At 31.8% G+C, this 22,417-nt stretch overlaps 1 protein-coding gene across 1 annotated transcript in view; it reads right to left on the bottom strand.

The window, feature by feature from the left end:
* The window catches only part of LOC140439493 (synaptic vesicle glycoprotein 2B-like), a 131,040-nt gene that overhangs the window by 99,481 nt on the left and 9,142 nt on the right, over positions 1-22,417 (bottom strand). Inside the window, exons 2-3 of the mRNA XM_072529444.1 lie at positions 1,539-1,739; positions 635-797 (exon numbers count right to left, since the gene is read on the bottom strand). Coding sequence (XP_072385545.1) covers positions 635-797; positions 1,539-1,739 — 364 coding nt within the window. The remainder of the gene's footprint in view (positions 1-634; positions 798-1,538; positions 1,740-22,417) is intronic.

The following is a 22,417-nucleotide window of genomic DNA, read 5'->3' as shown; positions in this document are numbered from 1 at the left end:
TAGCAAAAAATACGACCGTTGATTAAATTTAAAATATATTCAATGGTTGAATAGCAGAGGTTTTATCGGTCAAACCTCTGCTATTCAACTATTGAATATATATATATATATATATATATATATATATATATATATATATATATATATATATTCTCAAATTTACTATTTCGTTCTGGGTAATATTGTACTTAACAACGATGAGAAATTTCTGATACCAAAATGATTGTTAATGAAAGTGGAAAATACATTTTCATGTATATAGCGACAGCGAGTAAACGGGAAAACACTGAACTAAATATATTTATAATATTTTTACTGCACCATCATTTTGGATTCAAACATTTTCTAGAATAAACTTATATAACTTAGTGATAAAAACAAAGAAAGATAATATTTTAAAGTACCAACATGGCAACAAATTTCTAACTATTGAGATGATTAGACTTCTTCTAACAAGTACAGGAAAAAATTTATTAAGATCTTGTAAAGTAGCATCGACATGCAGATTGAAAAACGATGCCAAATTGATGGTAAAAGCATTATATATATATATATATATATATATATATATATATATATATATATATATATATATATATACGTTTTTATAAGGAATCTAAAGAAGTATACTCACATTAACCCAGACATAAATTTGGCCACCATCAACATCCCTTTGCTTGTGGACAAAGCTGCCATTACAGAGAAAAATCCAGTCACCAAGTAACCGTACACAATTATTTTTTTCCTCCCGAGAGCATCGCATAGGTAGCCCCAAAACAATCCACTAGAAATCATACCTAAAATAATAATACTATGTTTCTCTTAACTGAGGACACGATAGGTCCTTAATAAATATCATTATCAGTCTGTCCGTCTATGCAATTACTCTTTAATCACAAATCTTAGAATCTTAAAACTTGGTACAACATACGTTTCCCATAATGTCTACTACATTTCAGATCACTACCTTTTTTCCTTCTTATCTTTCCATGCGTTTTTTTTATTTCGTTAAGAAATAAGTCTCTTTTGAATTTGGTACATTCTACTAAGTTTTTCTTAGTAGGTATAAGGAAAACTTCATTAGAGTTGGGGTCAAAAGTTCTTCATCTTTTTCTCGTTCTTTTATGGTATTTCTTTTTCTTGATCATAATGAATGTGGAGTCAATAAATCTTCTTGTTCTCATATTTTTCTTTTTATAGTGTTATGCCTATTATTTCTCAAATAGTAAAAGTTCTAAAGCCTTGTAACTTAATACAAAAATATATTTTGATGCAATCAGGAAGAGTCCTATTAATTAGAAATTAATCGATCCTTATTCCAAACTCTTATATCGAGATTTTGGTGTACTGATTTATTATATTCCATTGATAAAATATTTTTATTTATAAGGATAGAATACGATATTATTATCAGAAATAAATGCTGAAAATATCTCAATTGTTGACGTTATCTGACTAAAAATTTCACAACTTTATGTAATATGTTATGTTTTCTCTGCATATTTATCAACGATATTATTTTAAAATAAAAAGCATACCTGCAAAAGTAACTCCATTCAAAATACCCTTATCTTCAATAGTAAGGTGCAGATCACATTCTGCTACTGGTACTATGTAGGTCATTCCTACGGTTTCAACCATTTGTGTCGCACACGGAAATAAGATCACTATCAACAATATATAGTTAAACGTACCAAATCCAGTTTCCGAGATCGCTTCTTCAAAAGTTTTCGGAACTTCTAGAATAAAGTAAGATAATTGTAGTCAAGTCAAATATTGGGGTCACAAGAAAAATACTGTATTTAAGAATAAAACACTGAAAACTTTCTTTTTCTTCACTTTCACAAAATTTATTACATTAATATCACTATAGCTGTTTCGGCAGGGTACCTTCCTGAAGTGAAGTTGGTCATTCAAAAATGATATCTGTATTTGTTTATTTATTAATTTCCAGAGATTCTAATGAAGATAGCTTAAGGTCTTTATTTTGAATATGAAGAATTTTTAATTGGTCATTAAAATAATGATTATGATTTTTTAAAAGGTAAAGTGAGTACGTAGAATCTGTTTTTTTTTGTTATTGAAAGCCCTTTTGTGTTCTATAACTATTATACTATACTAAACGGCTATTATACTATACGTTTGTTAAAGGTTCTACCAGTCTGACTGATATAAGTTTTTGAGCAGTCACTACATGTAAGTTTGTCAGTGGCGGCTCGTGGCTTTAGAGACAAGGTCGACAAGGTTTTTTTTGTCTCTTCAGATAGGTATACCGTCTAATAAAAAGACTTCAATCGTCATAGGAGATTTTTTATTTTTTTTTTGTTTTTTCCTATAAATTTAGAACCTAAATATGTTTATAAATTAACTCTAGTCTACGTTGGTTTGAAGTAGCAAAATGGGTTATAACGTCATCGTAAAATTTATTAGAGTTTTGGAGAGATTTTAAAAGTTTTTTTTCTATTGACATTTGAACAATCTTGACATTCTCTCTTGTTTCATGGTGTTTCGACAATACGTTTTGATTCTTTTGAGACAAGAGAAATCTCGTTTATTTGAGGCAGAAGTTGGTGGTAATGAGAGAATTAATAACAATAATTTATTAATTTCGGTAACAGTTTGTTGTAATGAATTGCAGTATATAAAATTATACATATCTTATAACTTATCCCACCTTCCAAAAATATTTGGACCAGCATATAAAACTTTTAATTAATTTTCTAATTTTTAAAGAATGATGGATAATTTTTAATTAACCTGTCTAATAAATATCTTGGAAATTCTCTGGCGTAACTTTTAAATTTTGAATCGTCAAAGAGGTCAAAAATTTGCAAATCTTCAAAATTCGAAAAACGAGTAGGTATCTATTTGCATAATAATAGTATCCAAAATATCAAAATATGAATTTGTCTTTTTTGGGGGTTCAGAAATATCAAACGAGTGCAAAACGTAACTGCGTATATCATCATTTAACCCTGATCTATCCACTGCTGGATATAGGTCTCCCTCAGTATTTTCCATGTATTTCTGTTTTGTGCTGTTTGCATCCAATTTTTGTCGATCCGTTTTATGTCATTAGACCATCTTGTTGGTGGACGACCTCTACTTCGATGTGCTTCTTGTCTCGGTCTCCACTGTATTATTCGCTGTGTGCATCTGTTATCCGACATTCTAGCTATGTGCCCCGACCAGTTCCACTTAAGGGTCATAATTCTTTCTATGGCATCTGTCACTCCTGTTCTCCGTCTTATTTCCTTGTTCGTGATCCGATCCCTACAAGAAATGCCTAACATCGATCGTTCCATGGCTCTTTGGGTAACACAAATATTATTTCTTATTTTCTTGGTTAGTGTTAATGTCTCTGCACCATATGTAAGTACTGGCAACACGCACTGATTAAAGACTTTTCTTTTAAGACACGTAGGCAGTTCTGATTTAAGAACATAGCTTAGCTTGCCGAATGCCACCCAAGTGAGTCCTATGCGGCGGCTTAGTTCGCACGTTTGATTATCTCTTCCTATGCGTATCTCATGTCCTAAGTACTTATATGAGGTGGTTTCTTCAATATGCATGCCATTTACTGAAATCTTTTCGCTTAACACAAGATTTGTCATGATTTGTGTTTTTGTGCGGTTGATTTTTAATCCTACTTGTAGGGAGGCTAGGTATAGTTTCTCCAGTTGCGATACTGCATCATCGATTCTGTCAGCAAAAAGGACAATATCGTCAGCAAAGCTCAAATGACTAAGCAATTCTCCATTGAGATTAATTCTTTTTTCACTCAGATTTGCGTTCTTAAACATATGCTCTAATAATTTTGTAAACAATTTTGGCGAAATTGTGCACTCCCGGTTTTATTTTAAATACGTTGGTCTTTTTATCTGCCAGTTTCACACTTGCTGTCCCATTTTGATAGATGTATTTTATCATGTTTCTCTAGCGATGATCTATATGGCACTCTGTTAAGGCTTTTAACATCTTTTGATGACTTATTGTGTCGAAAGCTTTTTCGTAGTCAACAAATATCATGACTAATGGCTTGTTATATTCAACACTCTCTTCTATTAAGTTCTTAATTACTTGTAAATGATCATTCGTGCCATATCCTGCTCTAAAACCTGCTTACTCTCTTGGCTGATAGAAATCCAACTTACTTCCTAGCCTGTTGGTAATAACTCTTGTAAATAGCTTATATACTTGTGACAACAAGCTAATGGGGCGGTAGTTTCTAAGGTCGCTGATATCTCCCTCCTTATGAAGTTAGATGATTTCCGCGTTGTTCCACTGCGTCGGTGTTATCGCTTCGCACTGACATTTATTGAACAGTTTAGCAAGTGTCAGTAAGAGCTTATTTCCTCCTAGTTTTAGGCTTTCGGTCATTACCCTGTCTTCACCTGGGGATTTATTGTTCTTCATCACCCGAAGTGCATTTTTAATTTCGTCAACAGTTATGTTCGGCATTAGTTCTGAGCCTTGATTCTCTATCTTTGGTAAGGGGCGTCTTTCATCGGATTCACTTGTTTCGTAGAGTTGTCTGTAGAAGTCTTCCACTGTTTTCACTATTTCTTCCTTATCAGTCACAATGTCGTCTGACGACGACATTGTGACTGCGTATATACTGGAAATGAAATTATTATTATTACGAAAATCTCTGAGACTTTGCACCAGTTTTATTATTTTATTTTTGGAATGAATAATGTCAAATGACTGATGTTAAACAATATTGAATACCAAATCGGTTTGCGTAAACACTTTCTTAAAAATATTTAAAAGTATGTTAAAAGAGTAATCATTTAATAAAGTTTTCAAACCGATTGCTTCACGGATTAAGATATCATCACTCTCAAAATCGTCGCATTCTATAATAAAATCAAAAACTTCCAAAAGCTGTTCACGAAAATTTGCTACAGTGAAAACTAACCGAGATTTAAAATTCCATCGCGTCTGACAAACTGTTGGCATTTTTTTCGAAACAAACTGTTCTAAAACATTAGTCCGTTTATGCGTTAAAATTTATTAAAATTACCTAAATCGCCAATATCACAAAATAAAATATACAATCCCTTGCAAAATTTAACTAAATTGCAAATTGCATAATAAAACCTTACGAAATAGTTTACGAATAAGTTTAAGTTGCTGCATGTGATACCCAAATGTATATAAAAATACTTTAGTTGCTTGTACCTAAACGTACTGTATTTTCTTAGTTATTCGTTAAAAAACTCTTCCACTGAATAATATGGTCTTTCGGATAGATAGGATTTTGTCAATTTACGGAACTTAAGGAAAGAAGTTGTAGATTTAAGTTGCAAAGGGAGATGGTTGTATAATTTTTTTGCTGAATATAATATAGATTTCTTTACTAACTCAGTGGACGGGATCGGTAAATACACATCAAAGCTTGAATTTCTGGTGGAGTAGTCATGATTAGGTTTTGCTCGAAAACATGTAGGTGTTTACGAATTAAGCAAACAGTTTCTAGAATATATAAAGAGGGAAGAGTTAAAATCCCGTGATTTTTGAAGTTGCTTCTGCAATATGTTATTCTACTAAGGCCAAAAAGATACCGTATTGCTTTTTTTTGTAATTTAAAAATAACATCAGATTGGGCAGCTGTACTAGAACTCCAAAAAGGAAGGCCATATCAAAGATGAGACTCGAACAAAGAAAAATATGTTACTTTGGAAGATGCTAAATTGATTTTCTTCGAAACAGATCTTATTGCATAGCAGGCTGAGGCCAGTTTATTACTTAACAAATCGATATGAAGGGACCATTTAAGATTGCTGTCTATAAAAATACCAAGAAATTTTACAGAATCAACGATACTAATCTGGCTATTATTACGAAGCAAGTGTTGAAGAGCTCCTTTATAGGATAATGCTGCTGTCCACGTTAAAGAGAGTAAATTAGATCAAAAGTTATAATTGCTTGAAGAGTTGCAATATTAGAGTTCCTCCAGATAATACTGGTATCATCAGCAAAAAGAAAAAATTTTACATCGATTTTTAAGTTGGTGATGTCATTTATAAAGATAAGGAAAAGTAGAGTACCCAGTACTGAACCTTGTGGTGCTCCGCATACAATGCTTTTGTAACTAGGGTCAGTATCATTTGCTCTAAATAATTGTTTCCTATTCCTTAAGTAAGATTGGCACCATCCTCGAATTCCGTAGGAATTTAGTTTTTTTATCAAAATGTCGTGATTTACACAATCAAAAGCTTTAGCACAGTCACAAAAAACCATGGCAGTATAAAGATTATTGTTTAATGCTTGATAGACCTCATGTAGTACAGAAAATATAGCATCGCTGGTACATTTATTAAATAAAAAGCCGAACTGACTTTGTGATAAAATGTTGTTTTCAACGAGAAAGGACATAAGTCGGGGTTTTATAAGAATCTCAATAATTTTGGATAGGGCCGGTACTAACGCAATAGGTCTGTAGTTATAGACATTAGATTTTTCACCACCCTTATGAAGAGGAATAATAATGGCTGTCTTTAGGGACTCTGGAAATATACCTTTTTCAGAAGAATCGTTAATTAGTGAGACCAGGACTTCCAACACATTTGTTGGGAGATGTAAGAAAATTTTTATGGATAGTCCATCAGTACTACAGGAAGATTTGCTTTTAATACTACTTATTGTTTGGATCAGTTCAGATTTATTAACTGGCCTTATAAAGAATGAATTCGAGGCCTTTTTTGAACTCGGGAGATAGGAAATAGGATCTTGTTGTGGCAAAATAGTTGATGTTATATTTTTACTCACATTAACGAAGTATTTATTTAGATTTGCAGGGTTTGGAAGAGAAAATGTTTGAGCTGTGTTAGTTTTATTTCAAAGATCGTTTATTATGGACCAAGTTTCACTTGCAACATTTTTAGAGCTTCCCAGACGATTCTGATTATATTATATTTTTTTAGCTGTTTTGATAATTTTTAGATAGGTTCCTCTCTACTTGGAGATATATTCAGTGACAAAGACGTTGGTAGTAAATCTTTTGATGTACAGTAGTGAACGCATATTCTTGGCTGATATGCAGATACCTTTGGTAGGCCAGGATTTGTGATGTTTTGACTTAATTGTAATTAAAGGAAATGCCTTATTGAAATATAGACAAGCCTATCTAAAAAATCACTGAAATTATAGTCCACGCCCACAGAGGAAAAGTGCCACCCAGAAGTAAAGCACAAATTTTGAAATTTACGAAAGTTCTGAGCGGAAAAAATCCTACCTAAACGTTGAATTGTCGAGGATTGTTTGTTACGAGTGTTGTACTTGGTATATACTGCTTCATAATCAGATAGTCCTGCATTAATAATTGTAGAGCGTACATCAAGGAGTGAGAAATCTGATACAATATAATCAATTATGGTAGATGTTGTTTTAGTAATTCTTGTGGGAGAATTAACGTGCATTATGAAACCATACGATTTGATTATATTGACCAAGGATAATTGGGTAGCACAAGCAACAGCGTAATTAATATTCAAGTCACCGCAGAGAATCATTTTGCTTTTTTTGGGCAGGTCGTCTAACAAATTTAACAGGTTCTGAAAAAATAGTTCCGAAGAAGAATCAAATAATCTATAAATGCAAAGAATGTATGGATTAAGATTCTTGTTATAAACCAATGAAAACTCAAAAAAGGATTCATTCAACAGAAAGTCATATTTTGTAATAGGAGAGAAATCATTATTTGTAGAAAGAATTAGGGTGCCACCATGAGCTGAACTTGGACGATCATACCTAGCAATTCTGGTATATTTTTCTACAAAAAAGGCTCGTTGACTTCAAGCCAGTGCTCGGCAATCGCAACTATTGGGCAAAATCGTAATTCCTCTAGAAACGAAAATAATTCATCTGTTCTATATCTTATAATAGAACGAATATTAATCAGAACCATGCTAAAGTTGTCATTACTAAAATAATTTGAGGTTTCTAGTCCTACAAAACACGTCATATTATTTAAAAATTTCGTCTTGGAGAGGCAACGGAATAGTAGTTTCGGTGACTTTCCCTTGATTTTTGTAGCTGAATAATTCTTTCCGAAGTGAGAAAGGACCTAAAAGCAACAAGATCAGCTTCCACTTCAGTTGAACCAATTCCATGGGCATCATTAAATTCTAGAAGAATTTTTCGTAGATCTTCAGTCTTAGTGGGAAGTCCTTCGAAAGCCAAAGAGCTTAACGCTTGTGTTGGTGAATCCTTCGTAACATACTGAAGCAGGTTGATCGTGAAGAAAAGCAAGATGTAGTTTAATGGCTTTCAAGATATCTGGTTCCCTTAATCTCGCTCGAAGATATCGACTGTTCGAGTTATTGGTTAATCTAACTCTTGGTGGGGTCAAAGGATGCAGATTTATCGATGATTCCAAAGTATCCTTCTTAATGAAGATAATACGAGAATGAAAAGCATTCTTAGATTTACAAATTTCGATGGCCTGCTTGTCTGTAATTATTTTTGTGTTTTCCACTTCACTTTTGTTGTTGCTTAAAATCGTAATTGGACTTTCCAAGCTAACGGTGTTTCTGATGTTCTTCGGACTCATATTTGACTCAGATGAAGGCGTTAGTTCGGAATATGAAGATTCTGTAGATCATTTAATGTTAAACCAGGTGGCCAAATTTCCTTATTAAATAATAAGTCAATGGAGGTTTTGGATTTTATGCCTATGAATAAGGAAAAACTCGCTGTGTAAGCATTTTGAAGGAGGGCATAACATCTAATATATCCCTTGATACCCAGCTTCTCTTTAATAAACAGTGATCAGTAAATAACTTGTATAGGGGTCTAAATTGTTGTTAAGTTGGTAATAACTACATAATGGCATTCATCTTCTGTAATTTTTAAAATTTACTGTAATTTACTGTAAAATTTCTGTAATTTAAAATCTATAAGGTAGATGGAACAAAATATTTTCAATATATCGTCAGTTTTTTTCGGTTATTCTGATGACACTATCAAGGTTAAAATCCAAGACTGAAATTCAACTGAGATTAAGATGGAGATAGAGAGGCTCTCTTTAAACATCAGTGAAATATGTAATCGAATGGGTAATCTTACCAACAAATTATTGAAAACAAATACATTTTATACCACCTTAGGTACCCAAACTGAAGTCCCTCAACATTTCGAATCAACAGAGAAAAAATAAAAAATATATATGATATATAATATAATAATATATAATTCTGAATGATCATCTTGAGATTTCCTCCCATCCAGCATAGTAAAATTACATTACTTGAAAAAGGCATTCTGACGAAACAGTTGTAGTGAAAATAAATTGTAATAAATTTTGCGGAAGTGTAGAACACAAGTTTTCAGTGTTTTGTTCTTAGATAAAATAAATTTCCATCAAGTAACGGTCAAATCTATCACTTAATACTATGTTTCAACAATCCGTGTTAAGTATAGGTTGGTACAATCGTGTAGGTTGGCTACAGTGTGCTTATGACTTACGTCAAAGTTAACGACTATAATAATTGTAAGCAAGACAAGATGGTTGTAATATGTTGTTCTAAATAATAAAGAAATAATCCAATAATAACATACTTATTTTGTCATTTATAAACTAAATATTGAATAGGTTATGGGCCCAGCTGACTCCTTGACAAATAAGTAAAGTATAAATCAAGAAAACGTGATTACCTTGGAAGGTGTTTAGTGGTCAACAATTTCCTATTCTCGCAGGAGAGAATTTTAATAGTTGGAAGTTTCGTATTAAGATCCAATTAAATGAAAAGAAAATATTATCAGTGATTGAAAGTTTATACCCAACACAGAGAGAAAATTTTACAGATGACGATTCAAAGGCAAAATCCATTATAGTTCAATGTGTGACAGATAAACATTTAGACATTATAACAGATGTAAAAACCGCCAAAGAAATAATGAAAGCACTTGAAGACGTATTCGAAAAAAAAAAGTATATTTACCCAGCTTACATTAAAAAAGAAGCTATTTTATTGACTTTTAAGTGTAAAAGAGATCAAAAACTAGAAAAAAATTTTATGAATTTTGACAAAATTATAACAGAACTGGAAGGTGTAGGTAGTACGATGGGTGAATCAGACAACGTATGTCAATTTCTTTTAACCCTTAATGCAGAGTATGAACCTGTATTTAACGCAATGGAAACATTTGGCATCGACGCTTAGGCCATTTGAAGCATTTAGGCTTAAAAATTTTACAATTTCCTTTTTCAAAAGAAGTATGTGAAAGTTGTACTTGAGGTAAAAGTACAAGACGAAGCTTTTATAGTAAAGAAAGGCAAAAGAATTGGTGATTTAATAGATTCAGATATAGCAGGGCCAGATACTAATCCTATTTTAGATGGAGAAAAATATTTTCAGGTATTAGTTGATGATTTCTCACATTTTACAGTAGTTAAATTGTTAGGATATAAAAGTGAAGTTGAAGGTAATGTTCTTGTTTTTATAAATGTAATTAAAACTAAACATCAGACTAGATAATGGGGGTGGATTCTCATCACATAAATTTAAAAATATTTCTAGACAAATGGGTATTGAGTTACAGTATACTCAACCATATACATCACAGCAAAATGGTACATCTGAAAGAATGAATCTTACATTGATAAATAGAGTTAGAGTCAAACTAACAGAAACTAACTTGCCTAAATCTTTATGGAGTGAAGCAATGAGATGTTCAGCTTATGAATTGAACAGAAGTCCTACAACAGCTAATGGTGGTAAAACACCATCTAAGATATGGTATGGTGAGAATAATATTAATCATCTTAGAGTTTTTGGTTCTAAAGTATGGAGTGTAATTCCTCCAAATCCGAATAAATTTGATACTAGAACAACAACAAAAATAATGGTAGGTTATTATAATTCAGGATATAGATTGTGGGATTGTAAAAATAACAAAATAATTACATCTACAGATGTTATTTTTGATGACAAACAAGTTAAATATAAAAATAGTGTAACTGATGATGTTAGTAATAACAGTAAACATCAAACAGTTTGGATCAAAAATGAAGGAAATTCTGAAAGTACTGAAGATGTAAGCGCAAAAATAAAAGTTTAGCTGAAAACGAAGAATTAATTAGAAATGAAATAGAAAATAATGAAGAGGATCCCATATGTACTAGAAGAGGAAGAGAAGTAAAATTACCAGAATATTTTAATGAATACAAGTTATATTCAGTATATTGCTTACTATCATTGAATGGTGAACCAGAGACGTTTGAAGAAGCGCAGAAAAATGGAGAGTGGAATAATGCAATTAATCAAGAACTGGAGTAATTGGAAAACCTAAACATATAGACACCGGTTAATTTACCTGATAACAAAAAGATTATAGATACAAGATGGGTTTTTAAAATTAAAGATGACGGAAAATCTAAAGCAAGGTTGGTTGCAAAGGGTTTTTAAGTACAGGAGCAGTGGCGCACCCAGAATTTGCCTGAGGGGGGATTTTGAAATTTTTTTATGTTACCTCCATTTTAAATCCCTAAAATTTGGGTGCGCAGTTGACTGTCACACGTACCGTACTCCGAAAGTGGGGTGGCCGTTATAAGGCTGACGACATTTTGGGAACACTCCCTTCTCTTATCTAGATCTTATCTATTGTTCTGAAGCTATTTTCTTGTGACATTTTAAAGTAATTATATACATTATATACTACTTTAATGGAAATAAGCCACAATTGAATGTTAAAATAAGTTTATTTACGTTTGACATTAATCCAACTTGTAAATACAATACATTTTGGAGACGGCTATCGCCGTATTCCCGTTCTCCTCCGCCAATCGTGCCGGTCCAAGGCATGCTCCTCCTCCAAACTTCTGGATTCCATCGCTCTTCTAATTCCTTTATTCCATGAGTGTCGAGGTCTACCGCCTTTGCTTCTTCCAGGGGGCTTCCATTTGTGAAGTTTTTGGGGCCAACGTTAGTCAGGCATTCTCAATAGGTGCCCAAACCATTTTGAACCTCTTCTTTCTATTCTGCCAATGACCGTTTCTGTAGCATTCATGTTATTTCTTATAGATTCGTTGGTCTTCCTTTCCTGCCTTGACGTTCCAACACTTCTTCTCAAATAATCCATTTCAACTGCCAACAATCTTCTCTTCAGGTCTGCATTAATTGCTGGCATTAAGGCTGGCCTAGATATTAACCTCGCGAAAACAGAGTACCTATCTACAAGTGAAGAAGACATAGAAGATCTACAGATTGATGACAACGTAACAATCAAAGGAAAGGATAAATTCAAATACCTGGGGTTTATAATCACGAAAAAGGCAACAACAGAGGAAGAAATTACACAAAGATTAGGACAAACAAGAACAGCAATCCGACAACTTAACTCAGTATGGTGGGATAGACACCTAAATATGAAGACAAAAACGCAGATTTATAAAACATTAGTGCGAAGTATTATGACATATGGGGCCGAAAATTGGATCATAAACAAGAAAAACAGCAGTAAGATAATAGCAACAGAGATGGAATGCCTGCGAAGATGCTGCAGAGTAACAAGAATGGATAGGAGAAGTAATGACGAAATAAAGCAAAGAACATCAATAGAAACAGACATACTAACATATATAGAACAAAAAAGACTAAAGTGGTATGGACATGTAAGAAGAGCTAGCGACAGCAGATGGATAAAGAGAATAACCGAATGGAGCCCTATAGGAAGGAGGAAAAGAGGACGACCCCGAAAATCCTGGAGGAACGAAGTAGACGACGCCATGAGTAAGAGAGGACTAAACGATGGAGAATGGAACAACAGAGAGAGATGGAAACGGTTGAGCGAGGGAAGGCAGTGAATACTGTAGAATCCCTAAATATATATATACTTCAGAGCCATAACAAAGAACTGACGCAGTAATGCAACGTTAACAAAAAGAACCTAAAGTCTTGAAATTCGTTAAAGAAAGAAAGTTAGCATACTTCGGACATATAGATAGTGAGAAATGAAGATAAATACAGAATACTACTATTGATATTAGAAGGGAAAATAGAAGGAAATAGAGGACCAGGACGCCCCCGAATATCCTGGCTTAAGAATTTGATACAGTGGACAGGTATTACCACCAGAGACCTATTTCGAACAGCTGCTAATAAAATTCGATGGGCCATTGTGGTAGCCAACATCCATAGAGAATAGGCACTGGCAGAAGAAGAAGATGGTGGTGAGTGACATCAGAAATCTTGTCTGCAATCACAGAAAGAGGCTACCCCTTTTTTTCGTTCATACCCCATATAATTTTGAATGTAGTTGCTAAAATAAGTTTTTTTTTGGCCGATTTCAAGTATACTTTAAATGAAAGATTACATGTTTTAAGAAGTTTTACAAGTTTGAGAAACAATCCTTTTTATTACTTTCTTCCATTTCATCATGACCATGAAAAGGTATTCCACCTTTTACTAGAACTTTATTAATGATATTAATTAATTGCTTTATATAATCTAAATTTTTTTGTCGCTGCTTCTCTCTGGCTTTCAGTTCAGCCTTTTTTCTGAATTTGAAGATCTACGGACTTCACGTAGTAACTTTTCTAAGTTGTGTGCTAAATTCATGGCAACTTGTATTTTGATACTTTTTAAATTGTTCTATAGCTTTATTCTATGATGCAAATCCACTAGAAATAAACACAGTCTCTATCAATCCAGGCTTAGTACTGTCGTTCATGCCAAAACATATATATTACAGGATCCAACTTGTAAATACAATACATTTTGGAGACGGCTATCGCCGTATTCCCGTTTTCTCGATTCCATGTCTCTTCTAATTTCTTCATTCCATGAGCCTCTTTTTCTTCTTCCAGGGGGCTTCAATCTGTGGTGTGAATCCACGGTGGCTTCAATTCAAGTTTTTGGGGCCAACGTTCGTCAGGCATTCTCAATAGGTGTCCAAACCATTTTAAACCTCTTCATTGTATTCTGTCAATGACCGTTTCTGTAGCATACATGTTATTTCTTATATTCATTGTCTTCCTTTCCAGCCTTGATGTTCTAGCACTTCTCAAAAAATCCATTTGAACTGCCAACAATCTTCTTTTCAGGTCTGCATTAATTGTCTATACTTCAGAGCCATAATAAAGTCCTTTTACGTCCCTGATTAATTCGTTGTTTAATTTCGGTTTCTCCAAGCCGTACTTAGCAATGAGTGTACCTAAATATTTAAATTTTTCCACTTTTTTGAGTTTCACGTCTTTGTCTATCAACACTTCAAACCTTGCATCTGAATTGATAACTAAATATTATGTTTCCTTCATTCTGACTTGTAACCCACATATTAAATATTCTCTGTATAGACGCTTTATCATAAATTCTAGATCATAAGAATCTTGAGCTAGGACGACTTGGCCATCCGCAAAGTTCAGGGAGAACAGTACGTCATTTCCTATGGGGATTTCCATTTCCTGGCAGTGGTTTTTCCAATTTTGGAGGGCTGCCTCAATATACAAATAAAACAGTAAGGGTGACATACGGCATCCTTGTTTTAGTCCTTTGTGTGTTCTACATATTTAAAGTGGTAATTTAATTATTCAATTAGCGTTTTGGATTTTTTGTATTGTGTGTGAAAGACAAGTTACATTTTCCAACTATTCTTTATATATTGTTTAGTTTATATTCCCTGGGGGGGGGGGTTTAACTTAACCCCCCAAACCCCCCCTGGGTGCGCCACAGTACAGGAGGAGAATCAACTAAAATCAACCTATGCATTTGTCGCAAAAATGAGCACAGTGAGAATGATGCTGGCTCGAGCACTGCAAAGAGATTGGAAAATTTATCAAATTGATGTGCCCACAGCTTTCTTAAATGGAAAACTTGATTTAGAAATATATATTTATCATCCGCAAGGACTAATAATAGACAGAGTAAATATTTTAAAATTAAATCAAGCGCTATATGGTTTAAAAGAATCACCAAAATGCTGGAATCATACTTTTAATAGAGTTGTAACAGAGGATGGATTTATTAGCTCTAAACAAGATTTTTGTCTATATATAGGAGAAGACATATTTATGATTGTTTATGTGGACGATATAATATTGACAGGTCATGACACAAAATAAAGGAAACAATAGATATTTTGAAAAAAAAAATTTGTGCCAAGGACCTGGGTGAAGTGAAGAACTTTTCAGGAATGAAAATGATGTCAAAGATACTGAGTTCATTTGGTATGAGTGATTGTAAATGTCTTTGTCAAGCGTTTCTTAACTGATGTAAAATTATTGTAAGAATATTTTTGATTGTTTAGATTTAAGCAATTTTTTTCCTCTTATGTAATGTATTGAAGTTCAAATCGAGGAGGAGTGTCAACGACTATAATAATTGTAAGCAATACAAGATGGTTGTAATATGTTGACATGTTATATGTTAAGAGCATACTTATTTTGTCATTTATAAACTAAATATTGAAAAATTTGAACCTCTTTAGTAGTCCTGATCTGTGTCTATGTATTAAACATTTTTTTCTTTAAACGTCAAATAATGATGACATTACTTATCTAACTTGATCCTGTCAAAGTTTGATGTCCTCGCCGGCAGCAGTTTTTTTTCCCATTTCTTTACGGCGGAGGGAAAAATGTTGTCATGGCAACAATATGAAACATGTCACAAAGCAACAATACAAATGTCATTAACAACAATTAAACATCATTTTTATTTATAGTAATATTAAAAGTACAATTAGTTAATGAGGCATTTTCAAAATTGAAACCGTGCAAAAATGTTCCCGACTCTTGATACGCATTGGTAATTGTTGATGATACTGATGGTCGAGAACAACTTTCAGCAATCATTCCAACGTGCTACTGCATCATTAGCCGCGGACTCAATTTCATTTAGTTTTTCCATTTTCGCACTAAATTTGCGCTTGCGGTTGCAACAACAATAAGCTGTCTTTAATAATTGCAAACAACTGTACCCAGGGAGACGCAAATCCCACCGACGACTTAATTATTTTAATTTCTAACATCTAGACGACTTTGATAGTTGTCACAGTTAATTTCGAGTAAAAATAGCGTATGAATTGTACTATTTATGGTTGAAAATTGCTACGTTTGAAGAAAAAATAGTATACTTTATTCGGCAAAGAAGCGACTTTTCTTGACTTGCCCTCTATTACGCGCCTCACTTCGTTCGGCGCGTAATATCGGGCGCGTCAAGAAAAGTCATGCTTCTCCGCCTCATAAAGTAATATACTGTTTTAGTACCTTGAACATTTAGATAGCCGTTTAGTTCATACATTCATTAATCAAAATCGCAATGTGCCAATTCAGTTTATAAGTCGAATATAAGATAATTTTTTATTTTAATAGTGTAACTGTGTCCTCTTTTACATAAAAAATTGTTTATTCTTAAAAATAAGAATTATTTTCAAGAACGCTGACATAGGCTATAGTAATTATTTTGTAATGTGGTTTATTCATGGAGTTAAATCAATAATCTAATATCGAATCAATTATTTAATATATTCAAGTGTTCACATAATTACATAATACCCAAGGCTATCTTTAAAAAATAGTACAGGTTATTTTTTTTAATTAAAAGAAAATAGTCGATTTAACTTGTTCAATTCAAATATTCTAGAGCTATAGTCTAGGAGGGAAGGGGGGAAGTTGGGTATGTACTTTTATGTCCCATTGGTACGATGACGTTTTTTTATGTTTTTGGTGCGTAGATTCGATTTTTTGAGGTATCAGGCTGAAAAGCCGTCAGATAATTTGTTACTATCAATTTAATTTTTTAGATGCTTGTATCTTCTAGAGATAACGTATAAGGTAACTTTTAGAGATATTTAATTTTACTAATATGAAAATTGTTGCTTTTTAAAAAATGAACAAAATTGAGTTTGGTAATATTTGATACAATTATTAGAACTGGAGTTATTACAAATTTCGTAAAAAACAATTGTACAATAGGCATTTGATGGGGCTTTTCCAAGTATAACTCAGCTTTCATTTTCAAGGTATCTTGCATCAGCAACATTGTATCAGCTTAAAAAAATGTGCTTTGCAAAATTACTTAATCTTTATTAATAAAAAAGTTCCAACAATTAAACATTAAAAATTTCATTAAAAATTTGCAAATTAATTTGTTAAGGGGAGATTCAAGCAGAATTAAACTATAAACTTTGAAAATTTGAAATGGCTAATGGAAATTACAGGGCAACTCAAAACAAACATTTTAAGCTTTGCTAAATGTTTCTATGTTATTTTTTGACCAAGGTATGGAACTTTTAATAATGTGTTCTGATGCGCACGGTCAGCTCAAACGGGCGAATATAATAAAATAAAACCAATATCTCTCCACATACAAAGACTCTCGTACACACTTACAAAACATTCATTCGGCCCGTTTTGGAGAATAAGTCCAACTTATATTGCAAATGTTGCCACAATCATTGAGAGAATCAAAGCTCTCAATAGAAACTTTACTCTTAGAACAATCAACGGCCCCCATCTATCACAAAAAACACCCTAAAAAATTCCTGTTCGCATCTAGGTCACATAATATCCTGGAAGCCCAAAATAAAAAAACTTGATATTTCGTCCGTTCTAATGCAGGCTTGCATCCTTAAAGCTACACCGCTATAAAAAGAATAGCTTACCGAACCTATATATAGCTTAATCCCTTTTCCATACCCCGGTCAAGGGGAGTTTGGTTTTTTGCGGTTTCCCAATCTCACTACTCAATGATACCTGTCCGTCCCTGAGAAAATAGTCTATCTAAAAACCGTCTATCGAATGCCGACGAGGCCTGGCCGTTAACGCAAGCGATCAATAACACGAATTTTAGTGCAATAAATTAGTTCTGAAGTTTGTAATACACTAGTTTTGAAGTTGGGTGTAGACGTAAAAATGGCTACAGGAACAATAGTAACTAAAGACACGGTTCTGTCGCACTTAGCTCAAAACACACAATTCTTTCTGGAAAGAACGGCATGTCCAGACAAGCCTCTCGTCTCTGATTCGAATAGTGACTACAGCTCAACAGCCTCCAAGATGCTCCACCACAAAACACTGCTACCTCAGTTGTGTTTTTCGATCTGTTTTGCTTTTTTCCATTACAAAAAACACATTCAACTGTAGCCTGAAGAGGATACAACGATCCTAAACGGGTACTCACTTGTTCATTCCTTTTCCTATAAAAATTTCTTAACATATCCCTCAAAATGAACATTGAGTCAGTCTCTCTCTCTCTCTCTCTCTCTCTCTCTCTCTCTCTCTCTCTCTCTCTCTCTCTGTTCACTGCCACTTTATCCTCCCACCCTTTCCGTAGCCTTCCTCTTGGTCTTATGTCCTGAATTTCACTGTCTAGAAATAAAACCAATACATACGTAAAATCCATGTATTCAGAAATGCATATTACTTTATTAGTATAAAAAAAGTTATTGCAATTTATAGTTAAAATTTTTGTTAAAAAGTGGTGACTTAATTTGTTTAGAAAAGTTTTAAACAAAATTGATCAGTAAAAGTTGCCAGTTTGGTTAATGGAAGTTATAGAATAATTCAAAACAAACATTTTAAGCTTTGGTAAATGTTTTTATGTTAATTATTTTGTCGAGATATTAAAAAATTGATAAACGTCCGCGATTTATGCGCCCGCTTTCGCTGCAAGCTGACCGCGGTGCACCTTAACTGGCTCCCAAACTCTATTAAACCACTTTAATCTTATACGAATTGGTACCTAAACCCATAAATGAACTGGCTCCCGCCCATTACGAAATTCCCAGAAATTGAATCTCCATCTGAAACCTTGGATTTGAGGAACAGAGGTATAATCTACACCAGAAATTAGAAATGTAGTCGTAAACACGATACACAAATACCGGTATACTATTGCGCACGCTAGCTCAATCTCTCTTGCACTGTGTGACGTCAAGTGCGAAGCAAAGTTTGAAAGTTTCCTTTAGAACACTAACGCTTGCCCTGTTAGTCTGTTAATATCAAATATATAGGCAAATCAAATTATATCAAATTATATATATATGTATATATATATATATATATATATATATATATATATATATTTATATATATATATATATATATATATATATATATATATATATATTTATATATATATATATATATATATATATATATATATATATATATTTATATATATATATATATATTTATATACATATATATATATATATATATATATATATATATATATATATATATATAAATATATATAAATATATATATATATATAAATATATATATATATATATATATATATATATATATATATATAAATATATATATATATATATATATATAAATATATATATATATATATATATATATATATATATATATATATATATATATATATATATATATATATATATATATATATATATATATATATATATATATATATATATATATATATATATATATATATATATATATATATATATATATATATATATATATATATATATATATATATATATATATATATTTATATATATATATATATATATTTATATATATATATATATATATATTTATATATATTTATATATATATATATATATGTATATAAGAAATACAGGATATTAGTGACTGTCGATATAAACAAAACCACAAGTTTATTAGGGCTGCAGTCAGAAGGGTGGCCGAGATGTTAGAGAAACACTCTTTTGACTTTTTGTCGAGCTTTCAGAATGGTTTTATTTCTTTTTCAAGACACTGTAATGTATATAAAAAAAAGTGTGTAAATATTTACAAAATATCACAATTCGTCAGGGAAAACTTACTAGTCGTTGAGATTATTTAAAATAAACTTGGACACTCAACATTAAAAAAACAAATTTAAAAATATTATATTTTAAATTTATATTTTTAATGTGAGTGTCAAAGTTTACTGACTGCAGTCCTAATAAACTTGTGGTATATATATATATATATATATATATATATATATATATATATATATATATATATATATATATATATATATATAATATATATATATATATATATATATATATATATATATATATATATATATATATATACACTGATGGACAAAAATATCGAATATTTTGGAATTTTTCAATTTTTTTTTGTAGTCACTATTATTTCAAAATAATTTTAGATTACTGATAATACTCATAAAGTAGGCTGATTTACTCAACTGGTTTGAAATTGTTTGATGTTTATTTTGACGTTTATTTAATGGTTAGTGTTATTCGTACATTTTATCATAAAAATCCTTCTTCACCCAAAGGAAAAATCATACTAATTCGGTTATTTTTAGTTTAATTTATTAAGTTTAATTAAATATTGTTTTGATTTAACTAAGTTTAAAACAATTATCCCACCAATTCGGCACTGCGATGAAGTCCAAGTAGCACATATTGTAATTTTGTACGAGGAAGGATATGCACAAAAAGGTATCGCACGACGTCTCAGCAGAACTGAATCTATAGTTTCAAATACTCTAAAAAGGTACCGCGAAACAGGAAATTTTGTACGAAGGCCTGGTCAAGGACTCCAAGGTGCACAACCGCAATTGATGACCGTTTTTTGGTTCTTAATTCTACACGAAATCGTTCATTCACATCGATACACCTCAGAAATGTGCTCTTAAATGTTAGACAAGTTAATGCGAGTTCGCAAACAGTTAGACGAAGATCAAATGAAGCAAACTTAAAGCCCAGACGCCCCGCCAAAGTTCCATGTCTTCTTCATAATAAAATAACAGCCAGGTGTTGGTTATAATGACCAAATACTAGACTACATTTCATTTCAGTTGAACTTCCACAAGTGTTCCTGATGATGAGTTGAATAACTCGAAACACGTGTAGAGCAATGGTGGAGTTCCTATTGAAATGAAATGCCATCTTTTACTTTCATTTAAACGTCTTTCTCTACGTAAAGAGCGAAAAAGATAGTAATTTTCAAAGGTGAATCGTAGATGCATGTTGAAGTAAAAGGATACTTCTAGCGTCGTTAAAAGTCTTTAGTAAGAGGTTTTGAATTTGCGGTTCACCTAATTTACTATCAGAGAGAGGTCTCCGGACTTCTTGTTATTTCGTATATATATATATATATATATATATATATATATATATATATATATATATATATATATATATTCGTTTAACGAATTTGTCCTCCTAGGCCATATATTTGGCCATTTAATTCAATAAAGCGATAGCAGCTTTCGCTAAAAGATTTAATCTTTTACATGAAAAATATTGTAATATTATTGAAAAATAAAAAAACATTTTTCAACGTTTCGCTACAGAAAGTGTGTATAATCATAGTAATGTACGAATAAAATAATGTCTTATATGTTCAATTAATGAACATAAAAATTAATTCTATTTTATATAAGTATATTTCGATGGTCGAATTCATTACTGGAATATTTTCAAATTCGTGTATTTTGAGCAAAGTATGTAGAAAGGTTACATATTAAAAACACTATCTGAATCACTTAATTAACATTTAAAATTAGAGAAATTTGTTTTAAATGAACGTGTTACAAAATATCTTCGAACTTTGAGTTGCATTTCCAACATTAGCTTAATTTATAATGTTTCAGTAATGAATCCGGTCGACAATTATTCGTAATAAAGATTTATTGAATATTTTATACTACATTATTAAAATTTATTTCCTTAAATTAACAAACTGACATATTTTTGTCGAGTTTTCTTTAATAGTTACTGAAACTAATCTGTCTGTTCATTTCTCTTAATCTTATTTTATTTAATTATTAAAGAAACTTACAAGACTTTGCAACTTTAGCAGAATATACAGTTTGATGCCTTCTTGACATATTTTTTACAAGCCCCAAAAGCAGTTAAACGTTCTTCCTGTAAAAGACGTATTTGGTGATCAATTAAATTAAAGTTCTTTTAAGACGTATTGGTTTTCGGTATACTCTTTTAGGGATACTACTACTTCTTACTTTAATGCAGGTATCTATTTGAACATTTTTCAGAAGCTCCAAAAAGTTAAAAATGATCGGATGGCAAGTATAAAACAAAGACTTGAATTTTAAATGAAAACTCTCGCATACATTCGTCGTTCTTTGAAAAGATGTACTATTTTCGGCCGACATGGTAGGTGGAAATTTAGCAATGTAGTTCTTCAGCAAGAAATCTGCAAGATTTTGAACAGCTGGATGTCTGAGTAAGGTTGCTCTAATATCAATCGCAAAACAATCACCTACGTCTTCGGAGTCCAATAAAAAAAAGACTAAACACGTATTTTAATTAACACGAAATATACGATTCTTTCAAATTTTCCGTTGCCAATCCCAGTTTTTGAATCTTTCGCCACATGTTGCATATAATTAAAGTTCATATAGACTAACAATCGTTTAATGATAACAACATAAAACGACAACACATATTTTTGACTTCCAATATATGAAAGTGTCGTAAT

The sequence above is a fragment of the Diabrotica undecimpunctata genome, chromosome 1, assembly GCF_040954645.1.
Source record: "Diabrotica undecimpunctata isolate CICGRU chromosome 1, icDiaUnde3, whole genome shotgun sequence".
Classification (NCBI taxonomy): Eukaryota; Metazoa; Arthropoda; class Insecta; order Coleoptera; family Chrysomelidae; genus Diabrotica; species Diabrotica undecimpunctata.
The sequence above is the reverse complement of the archived record's forward strand: the minus strand, read 5'-3'. Positions and strand labels throughout refer to the sequence as shown.